Source organism: Platalea leucorodia (assembly GCF_965183815.1).
Source record: "Platalea leucorodia genome assembly, chromosome: Z".
Taxonomy (NCBI): domain Eukaryota; kingdom Metazoa; phylum Chordata; class Aves; order Pelecaniformes; family Threskiornithidae; genus Platalea; species Platalea leucorodia.
This window is the reverse complement of record NC_138858.1, coordinates 30,516,803-30,528,273: the sequence shown is the minus strand read 5'-3', so window position 1 is coordinate 30,528,273 and position 11,471 is coordinate 30,516,803. Positions and strand designations below refer to the sequence as shown.

At 38.5% G+C, this 11,471-nt stretch overlaps 1 protein-coding gene across 6 annotated transcripts in view; it reads right to left on the bottom strand.

Moving 5' to 3' along the window:
* Positions 1–5,598: 5,598 nt before the first annotated feature.
* SMARCA2 (SWI/SNF related BAF chromatin remodeling complex subunit ATPase 2) overlaps positions 5,599–11,471 on the bottom strand; it is a 119,696-nt gene continuing 113,823 nt past the window's right edge. For 4 of the 6 annotated variants that reach the window (XM_082337453.1, XM_082337455.1, XM_082337454.1 and 1 more), the window contains exons 32-34: positions 8,493–8,625; positions 7,185–7,327; positions 5,603–6,512 (exon numbers count right to left, since the gene is read on the bottom strand). In XM_082337453.1, coding sequence (XP_082193579.1) covers positions 6,477–6,512; positions 7,185–7,327; positions 8,493–8,625 — 312 coding nt within the window. In that variant the 3' untranslated portion in view covers positions 5,603–6,476. Of the gene's footprint in view, positions 6,513–7,184; positions 7,328–8,492; positions 8,626–11,471 lie in introns of all 6 variants that reach the window. The other 2 variants (XM_082337458.1, XM_082337457.1) reach the window with 2 other exon arrangements.

Below are 11,471 nucleotides of genomic sequence, written 5' to 3'. Positions count from 1 at the left end.
GAGGCACAGGCAGAACAGGCAGCAACTCAGCAGGGGCATCACAGGCAGGGATGAGATGGTTGCGCTCACCTGAGCTCTGAGAGGTGATGAACTGCCCACTCACACAGTTGGGCCTACCAAAAGTTTGCCTCCTTTATTAATCCCTGTGCACCGTCCAAGGGAACATGTTCACCTGGAGGAGCTGCTTTGAATTAGTTTCTGCTCCAGGGACTGTAGCAGCAATGTCTCTCGTGTGCTCACTTGCAATAGGACCTGGCACAGCTGGAAAAGCAGAGAGCGCCGCCCCAGACGTAGTCAGAATGACAGAATAACTGCATGGCACCTCCCAAGGAAAAATGTGTCACTTGAGTGCTTATGAAGGATAAACTCAAGCTTCTCTCTTTAACCTACAGCTTGGTGGCTGAACTTGGCATTTATGTTCTGGGAATGAGGAGGAGACTTTGAAGTGAGTCTGAGTGACATGGGAGAAAGAGACAGTAATACCCTTTTCAATTTGTTTACTCCTAAGCAGAAATAATCAACTTGCCAGATACAGGACAAGCGGGTTTGTTTTGGTTTTTACCTGTCCATCTCAGGGAAATCATCCCAGTAATGTACCTAAATTCTGGTGTGGGCCCTGCTACACAGCGTCTCTGCATCTTCCAGATTCCCAAGAAGTAGTGAAAAATTTGATTAATGATGCAGGGTAAATTATTTTCCTATAAGCACTCAAGATAACAAGGACTTAAATCTTGACTGTCACACAGAAACAGGAGGATATAAGGATGGCATGAAGAAAGAGCACAAAAAGTTACATCCAGTGGTGCAGCAATGGAAGTTGGTCTAATAAGGGTTTCCAAAGCAGAAGTAAAATGCTCTTATTTTGATAAGATTGCCCCTTACACAGTTTAAATAAATTGTGAAGTTTTGAATACCTATTTTAATTACGGCTTCTAAGCACTTAAGTGCACTGACATGGAATACTTACCGTCTTTTGTGCATCTGCAGAATGTCAGACACGCTCAGCTTCACTGCTTTGTTCCTTGACCTTAAGAACTGCCCAAAGAAACTTCAAGAACCGCAGGAGCACTGATGTGTCCCTAGGGTTGCGCCAGCAGATAACAGCACTAATAGCAACAAGGTGTCCTGGACTCAGAAAATGAGAAGGCCTAAGTGAATGGCCGGACAATGCCTTTTTCCTCCTTCTTGTCTCTCTCATTTCATGTTAGAAGGCCAAAGGAGATGGGAAGTAATGCTGCACAATGAAGCAGTAACTGCTTCAAGTCTGTAAGGCGTCCAAGTGCATATAAAATTGATTTCAATGGAAGGTGATGGACAGAAGAGCAACTATGCTGGAAGCCCAAAGGGAGAATGCACGTAATAGATACTACTACAGTAAAATGGCATATAAACAATAATACAAATAGCACAAGCAGATATAAATTCACCACCACCAGAAACTATGGCTGTTTCAGAGAACGAAAATGATGTTTGGCGTATAGATAGTTCTCTTTCATTTGCAGTGAATTCATGTCTTAGTATTAGGGTCTTCTCTTTATTTTTATCTCCATCTCCTGGTGTGAGAATAGCCTACGTAACAGTTGTATTCACAGGTGGCAGACGATGCAATATATAGCTTAAAACCGTCAATCCCATCAAAAGTGGTAAATGTAATGAAGCATCAGTATATGTCACCACGGCAATGGATTGTGCATGAAAATATGACAGTGAATACTGAGCACGAACTCGGGAAGCAGCTGTCCAAGCTGGAAGCTGTCGTGAAAATGGTCCTTGTCTCAGGTATGATTTCCAATACAAGTCTTCTGGTCACTTTGAAAATGCAAGAACTTCATGGTGCAGTTATTCATTGTGACTCAGTCTTTGAAATGCAAGCTCCTTAAAATGTTCCCCTGCCTCTATTATAAGTCATAACAGCGTCAGATCAAGGCAGAGAATTCAACATGTTCATCAGCAAACCCATCTCTCTGTGAACACAGAGTCAAAAGTATGGTAAATATTGCCACATTCACAACCCTCACAAGTAACGCAAATGGAGAGACAAGGACTATGTCTGGAAAGCAGGCGTGACCTCCACATGAGAAAGAAGTAGAGATACGCCTGCACCAAGCTCCTCTCACTTGAGAAGAGGGTGAGCTCTTGGTTGTTAAGGGAACAGAATTTGATTTACAGTCATGGTTCAGCTTACAGTTCAAGTCCCTATTCAAAATTGAAAATGGATTTTTTTGCAGGAACTTTAAAATATTTCAGAGGTTTTTCAGAGGATGAGCAGAGGGGAAAGAGACCAGTCTAAATATCCCTTTATAAAAACTTCTCATTTTGTTTTTAACATGTTGTGACCTGTTTTCTAGACTGGACAACGTGTTCCATAAACCCTATTGTCCAAGCATTTTTAAAGAAAAGTGACAGTAGATTGTGCATTATTAATAGAATTATTAACATCCTCCTTGGGTAGTCGACAGGACTGAGCATATACCAGCAGCTTAATAATTGCACACTACTTGGAGGCTTACTACTGCCATCGGCTGTGCCTTTGTCTTACAGTGCACAGCAGCTGTGGCAGTATTTGCAATGACACACCCTGCCATGTCTCTCTGCCTCAGCAATCACTGAATCGCCAGCTTTATTCATGAGCTGAGTGAGTGAAGAGTACACCTCCAGGGCCAGAGAGGTGGTGGTGGGGAAACACCCTGGCACTTCTATTCTAAAAGCAGCATACATGACAAGGAGAACAAAAATATACGTGGGTCTGAAAACATAGTCAGTCCAATACTTTGCATCGACAACTAGACACGGTTAAGCGGGAAGCCATTTTTATTAAGGAGTAAAAGGTTTTGTATTTTGTTTCTTTCAGAAGGTGTGTGCAGGGAAAAGAAAGAATATGAATAGCATCTGAAATGTATAAAAGCTGTTAAATGTTATTCATCTGGCCCACTTACACTGCTGCCTACTTCCCAGGAGAAGGAGATGCAACAAGAAAACCTCCCGCTATTTACTTCACTTTGCTTATCTTCCTCAGTACCCAAGCTATACCGTTTCCGGTTTTACTAGACAATTTTCTGAAATTAAGGTAGGAAATGAGTTAATTTCCCTCAATACAGATTGTAGCATTGTGCTTTTATTTGTGTATTCTCCAAAAGGTATTCCAAGTGCTTTGCATGTCAATTTGTAATAGAAAAGGAATCCTGTAAAACAGAAAGTGTGCTTCCATCTTTAACATGGATTTGTACATACCTTAAAAAAATATTTCCTCCTCTTCTTTTGTAAAGACTTTGGAAGGTTACATATGACAACAATTTACCTAGAACCTTTTTCTTCCTATAGTGATGTGCTGAGATTACCAGGAAAAAAACTCATCTTGAAAAATGCAGTAAATTCATACAGAGAAAGAGCAAGATAACAATTAAAAAAATACTCTGGGTAGAAACAAATTCAAATCCTAAGCAAAATAACAGGACCAGCTGCAGCAGATGCATGACTTAACAGTCATAAATCAATTTTAATCTAATGATAAAAATAATTGCATTTTTTCTTGAAACTCAGAGGGGAAATTGAAAATATTTTGAAATCACTTAAACCTGGTAAAACAAAAACTGCAGCTAAGAGTTCAAATGTATTTCTTCATGCAAACCAATATCCTCGTATGGCTTATAGTTATTGACTAAAAAAAAAAGTTACTTTCATTTTTAACAGAAATGTTGCGTCTTCTTAGTTAATTTTTATTCTCCAGCTGAACACTCATCTGTAAATAATGAGTTTTTGAAAAATTGATCAAACTGGGTCACTGCAAAGTCATCAGGCACTCTGAGGATGGGTAATGTGATACTGTGCCTTTTACATCTAAGTTGCCAGTTTAAATCCAGTCTAGGCCAGCAGTGACTGAAGCCTACTGCCAGATGGTTCTTGTCATGCCTATTGGGTTGGTAGACTTAGTTCATTTTCCAGTGAAAAAATAACATTTATATACGGTGTTGTGAAACTGTCACTGAAGACAGAATAGCTTCTGCAAACTGAACTATCCCGTACTACAGAATCACAGAATGGCTGAGGTTGGCAGGGACCTCTGGAGGTCTTCTCATCCAACCCCCCTCCTCAAGCAGGGTCACCCAGAGCCACTTGCCCAGGTCGATGTCCAGATGGTTTTTGAGTATCTCCAAGAAGGGAGACTCCACAAGCTCCCTGGGCAACCTGTCCCAGTGCTTGATTATACTCACAGTAAAAAAGTGTTTCCTGATGTTCAGAGGGAACCTCCTGTGTTTCAGTTTGTGCCTATCACCTCTGGTCCTGTCTCTGAGCACCACTGAAAAGAGTCTAGCTCTGCCTTCTTTGCACCGTCCCTTCAGATACTAATTCACATTGATAAGGTGCCTTTGAGTCTTCTCTTTTTCAGGCTGAACAGTCCCAGCTCTCTCAGCCTCCCTTTGTATGTTATATGCTCCAGTCCTTTAACCATCTTAGTGGCCCTTTGCTGGAAGTGCTCCAGTATGTCCATGCCTCTCTTCTAGTGGGAACCCACCACTGGACAAAGCACTCCAGATATATCTCACCAGTGCTGAGCAGAGGGGAAGGATCACCTCCCAGGACCTGCTAGCAACACTGCTCCTAATGAAGTCCAGGATACTGTTAACCCTCTTTGCCACAAGGGTGCATTCTTGGCTCATGTTCAACTTGGTGTCCACCAGGACCACCAGGTCGTTTTTTGCAAAGCTACTTCAGACACTGGTGTCATCAATGTGTCCCTCTGAGATCAATGGTATCTGCCTGTGAAATACAGGGTCTTCCATTTAGATGGGGCACATATTAGGAATGAAATGTTTGAAATTGCTAAAACTAAGCAAAGCTGCCTTATCTCAGTGCAGGGCTAATACACAAAAATGGGCACCAGACAAACTTATAAATCGCTTTTCAACTGAGCCAGAAAAATCTGAAGCAGTTACCATACTGCAAGGCAGTATAAAGAGGTGATGTAGACACATACTGAGAAACAGTATAGTTCAGATAAGAAATAAATGTTCTGTTTACAAATCAACTCCTAGGCTTGCACATTTTCTACTCAATATATGTTCAAATCTAAGACACTTTGATGTTCCAGAGTAGCAACATTAATTGTAGTTATGTAGTTCAAATGTTTATACTACCATATCTTAGTGCATCATAACCCTGATACCTCAAGAAAATACTTAAAATAAACTGACTTATACGTGGGCTGACATCCTGCATAATTCATCGTATTGATGTCCAATGAGGCCTATGGACATAGATTTCCTGAGAGAAAAAGAAATGTTTATTTTATTGCTTAATCACTTCAACTGTAATTAGGTAATGAACTACACTTTTATATCAAGGTATTATTTTACTATTTCAATTGTATTATTCTTATTTTAACATGTATTGCATATCTTCTCTCCATCTTTGAAGATACTTCTATGGTATTTGAATGAGTTCTTATTTTACACTCAGGACAGACCCCAATGGACCTCTCTACAGGGGACATTGCTGCCCCCTTGTCCCTGCCATAAAAAGATTTTTGTGGAACTCATAACACAAGGCCGCATCTATTGAGCTAAATTATCTCTTTATTAGGAAAGCACCAACACCACATTCTTCAAAATTACTGGAATTTTATTTGCCTCAGGCTTATGACTTGCAACCAAAGACATTGTGCAAAGAAAGCAAAGATTAAGTACACTTTAGGGAAAAGGTGATAATCCACACTGGTAACATATAAGATCAGTCTGATGAAAGAAGCCATCCATTACACTATATAGATTGCAATATTCAATAGCATTTTTTAACCCAACTTTTTTAATCGAGGAAAGAAAAGTTAAGCGAAGTTTACAGTAGACATAAATTTGATACAATTCAAAAAGCATTTTTCTGAAGATCGCCAAGCGTAAAGTGGAAAAATGTATATGGGACAAGGTGGATGAAGGCTAACTACTGTACATTTATAAGCTATTAAACAAAGTTGCATATATGTACCACAGTGTAAAAAAACAATACAGAACAAATAAAAACTTTGAAAACTGCCTGATGAAAAATAAAATAACCAGTGGCTTTTAATGGCTTCTCCTGGCTATCAATGCTACAAAAGACTTCTTTTTTTTTTGTCTTTCTGATGTCACTGAAAAACACCCTATCAAATGATAAAACCAGGCACAATCAAACCATTACCAAGTTAAAACCAGCCCATAGAAATATACTATCAACCCACATTTTCCATCAAAAGCTTTTTTTTTGTTGTTTTGTTTTTAAATCTTTTGAGGCCCATTTGGTCACAATATGTTACATTTTTGTCCTTTTTTACACCATGATATCATATGTTTGTCTGGCACTATCCTAGAGCTAATTTATAGAGAATGAGAATGCAGAAACAACCCAATGTCTATTTGACAAAATGAATTCACTGGGTGTAAAATAGGAGAAGGGAGAAGAGAAGGGGAAGGGGTCAGTTTTGCCAAGAAAATAAACCCTATGGATCACTCATCATCACTTCCGCTTGCTTCCGACTGGTCCTAGAGGTAAGAGACACAAGACAAGTCAGAAATTCTTTGCCAGCTATTCTGTGGAATTTGTTAAAGAAGGACAAAAAAGAGAAAGTAAAAGGAAGAAAAATGACAATTAAACTGACAAATCAAGATAGCCTTAAGAAAGTACTATGTTATCTAATATTTCTCTTTCATGCCATTTCATTTAATTGTTATAGACTTCTTTAGAGAAGGAAAGACACAGAGTCAGGAAACACCAGATCTTTCTTTCTACCCAGACATTTAAAAACAACTGGGAAAAGGTCTGTTTTCATTTGTTGCAACAAATGGTGTAGAAGCACCCACCAAAAAAAAAAAAAAAAAAAAAAAAAAAAAACCACCAAACCAAAAATCAAGCTAAGAGTTTTTCACCTGTGGAAAAAAGCAAACAGACCATGAGGTTTAAAGGTTCAATGAAAGCAGGAACAGCTTCGAGAAATAAGCTCCAAACTTCTTAGACTTCTTGTCTTTCAGCACTGGGACCAGATTTCATAAACACACCCAGATACAGTTAACATTCCCGCCCAATTTTCTCAAGATGATCAACACGGATTAAAAATGTGCTTAAGCATGAATAGTTGAGAATTCTGACAGCAAGCAGGACAGGGTAGAGACGCAATCACTGCAACCACTTCCACAGTCTCAGTGAACAAAACTTACATTTTCATCTTGATCCTCATCACTATCATCATCACTCACGACAGGCTTGGCTTTTGCTCGGCTTTGCCTTTTCTTGCCTTTTCCTTTCTCCCGACTTTTTTCGTCCTTCTTATTTAGCTTGATTTTGACTTTCACTGATTTTGCTGCAAAAAGTTGAACAGCACACATGAATATAACTTTCACTTATCAACTTTTAAATGCTGTCTCTCTTCACAGAAATTCACCCTTGGTAGCAGCATGAAAAGATATTCCCCTCTGTTCTTTATCTGGACTGTGGAACAACGAAGCAGAGGTATTTGCTTTCATTTCTCTATTTCTTGTTAGTTTTAACAATAATTTGTATTAAACTATGAAGAATAACTTTAAGTTGACCATGTGCATCTTATTTTCATGCTCAGAATGCATGGTGTCTACACGTAGTACATGGTCCTGTGAGAAGATACACATCTAAAAATATTTTCTTCCTTGCACATAGAAATGTTTATCCTTTGTAGAAATGGACAATTTTTTTACTTTAAACTACAGAAATGCTATGGAGGTGACTGGCAGATTTTGAGTTGACACCTTTCTGAAGAGCATGTTAAATTCCTGATTCCAGAATATCCACCCATTTCCAAATGAACTCTAAAGTTGCATGCTTTGTACACCCGCATGACATACTTGGAAGAGTAGCTCAGGGCCAAGTACTACAGTTCCTGTAACCAGACAGATGGGGTAGCTGGAGGGTATGGGTAGATGTATTGGGTGGCAGAAAGCGGAATGAAGGGATCCCTCCTTTTCCACTGTATCATGTTTCAAAGTCTGCAGGGACTGAATAAGTGTCACCTCCTGCTTCTGAAACAATCGGAGTTTCACTTGGTCCTTGTCGCACTGAAGAATATTTGCAACATCTTCTGGTTCTTAACCAGGTGATGAGTTTTATATGTCACCCCATACCTGCAGGTTGATCACCCATGGATAAAGACTGTCTCTAGCCTTTCCAGGCACTTCTATTTACAAATAACGTGAACAAGACCAGAAGGGTTTATAAACACTCATGACCTGTCAGATCAGCTTCCACAAAGCACCCCTGTGATTTGTTTCTGGCTTAGAATTAGTTTACTATGCTCTAAGAGGTATAGCCAGAACATACAGCCAAAAGATTTCAGCTGAATGTTAACACCCAAAGCAGCAAACTTAGCAAGAAGTTACTTTCACCAATGGAAAACAGAACCTTAAAATCATGCAGATTCTGCAGTCTCCATGCAGAAAAACCTTCCCTTCCATCCCCAGATATATTTTCTTTTCAGTATTTAGCAGGGGACTCACATTCTGATTCTGATTCTTCTTCTTCATCATCATCTTCATCATCATTGCTTTCATCCTCGCTTTCTTCTTCTTTGGCAATCTTCTGTCGTGCACTTTTGAACACAGACTGAAGAACAATGGAATCCTCATAGATCTACAGTATGAATACAAACCTATGTCAGAACTGTAAAGTCAAGCAATATCAAAAATTCACAGCACAGACCTTAACTTCCAGTGCAAACCCACAGAGTATATGGCATTTCCAAATACTGAGTAACAATGCTTGTTGCATGAATTTTACAAGAAATAACAACATTAATTTTTCATGCTCTAAATGAAGAAATTTGTCAACAGTGAGACACAAAAAATAACTCTTAAAATGTACTACATCTAAAATGTCCAGTTAGGGTGTTTTTCTTATTATTTTTATTACCACAGGAACTATTGTGTATTTTCATTAGATCGTAACAGCCTTAAAAACTGCCAAAGCAACAGACTTCAGCAGTAAGCACCTTAATTAGAAAACAGGTTATAGTCTAGCAATACAGTTGATAATGACAAACGGCTAACCCTCATGTTAATTAACCTTTGTTTTTTCTGAAATCCAGAGTGGCTACAAGGAAAATAATTTATCCCAAGCAGCTCATTCCTTCCTTCCTCCCAGATCTGAAAAGACTGGAAAAAAATAATAATAAGTGCTTGTTCTAAACTTAGCACCTGTTCTCAAACATTCTGTAGCTTGCTAAGTATCTTGGGTACATCAGATTTTCTCGAGAGTCCCCTCATGCTTGAGGTTAAAGAGTGAGAGGACTGCATTTGGCTTGTCACACATTTCTCAGATTAACACAGTAATCTTGTTGTCTTGCTGAGTTTCTGGGACTTCATAATCACCTTAACAGATGAGCTTGTACATTGTGTTTTGTAAAACATCAGAAGCCAAACACGGCACAATTCAGGACTAGACAATTAAGAGTAGTTAACAGAAGGGTACAGAGTCATAGATTGTATTTGGTTTTATCATCATCATCATCATCACTTGAACTACCTTGGCTGTCATACTACTCCTTTGGCTAAATTACAGACTTTCTTGTATAAAGGGACGCTAAGGATTTGTGAGAAAGATAACGGAAGGATTTTTGGCTGCCATTATCCAATCTGTATGTTAAAACTGATAAAACTGCTCTAATACTTCGCAGGTTCAACAAAACAAATTAGAAAACCTTTGTTCAGAATACTTTACATGAAATATGCAATCTTTCTTTTTCCACTTGACCGCCAGGTCCTTTCTAGAAAAAGTGCCTTTCACGGCAGATTGTTCCCCATTCTGTAAGTACTGCTCTGCTTTTTGTTATGAGATGTTTGACTGCTCTTGACCATGGTAAAATTTCTTGACATATATATAATGATCATGAATGTTTTGAAAAGGCTTTCCTCCTATTGTCTTACAACACTCATGGGCTGTGAGACTTCACAGCTTCCTTCCTTGAAGTCAAATGATTATTGACTTTCTTTTATACCTACTTCTTTTCAAGTCAGCTATTGATAGAAGCCCCTGGGTTCCTCCTGAGGACCATTTATTTTTCTTATGCATAGGCCTAGCATATTCCATTGTTCTTTGGAATGGCTCTTTCAACTAACCTTGCTGTCCTTTCTCAGACCAAACACTTTTCTAAGAGAAAAAGAATTAAGGACGTGCACAACATTACAATTTTTAATGCCAATCACTACATATTAAGGTATTGCTGCAATTCAGACTTTTGAACAGAATTTCCTAGGGAAATAAAGGGGTTTTAAAAATTATTTTAACCTTCTTAATATGGAATTATTTGTAATATTCAGTATCTATTTTGATCCAGAAAAAAACTGGGGCTGCTTCAGGAAGAGCTGTGCAAATAAAAGTTTTCTTATTTTGACCAAAATCCAATTAAACAGGTTTAAAAAAAAACAAGCAGCAATGACAGTGGAACTTCCTTCAAAAAGGGAGAAACAATGACAACAGAACTTCATGACAAATGACAACATTCATGACAAATCTTCTGTTTCAATAGACACATATTACTTTTAACCCTTTACATGTCTGTGTTTCATTTGACCATTACAACACAAAAAACTTTTCAAATCTCTGAGGTTGCATTGAGGACAAAAGCCGCAAAACACAAAGTCTGCCCCTCCCTGAAAACCACTCATAAGGTTCCAGCTCCGATGGAACTGCTTTGCTTCAAGGAAAAGAAGCATGCATCATACTAACTGAACAAACACATAGAATTTCACTTGAAGTCACTGCGTACTTAAACAACTGCCTGAACTAGCCTTTTGGTTTTGGGTGCACATGCAAATGACGGAGTCTATTGAAGTGAACTGGTATGTCAGAGCAAAGGTGGACCTGAACTGTTACAAAGAATGAGGTAGCCTTAAAAACTGGAGGATTGCTGCAGAAGCATCCCACAATTCACTGGGAATCAACATGAATGGTATGAGAACTTACCAGAAAGAAACTTAAAAAAATATTAGATACAAGTTATTTGGGCTTCATGCTATAAAAAGTAATACTAGTTCTGGTAATTAATGTTGATACATTGGAATGGAAGATAATACTGCAACACTCTGATACAGGTTGGGTTATTTCCAAACAGAGCAGCAATAGCTACTGAACATGTCTACGCACTCAGGATTACTGCTGTCAATTCTACCACCTCTGCCTAACAAGAGACCAGTTTCCTATCAGCAACTTGAGTCATTCTGATGAGAATAATTTCATTATTCTTCCCATTTAGCTACTGATTTTTCTTTGCCTCTTTTTACCTCCTCTACCAACTTTTACCATTTTCTAAAGTCTCAGTGATACTTTTTGGTATTAGCTTTCCTTCCTCTTTTTTTTTTTTTTTCCATTTGTTATCATTAGATATTTATAGCTGTTTTACTGCTATGTGACTAAGCAGTAAACTGATAATTTACATTTGGATATGTAGCAAATTTTGTCCCACGCTTCCTATCATCATT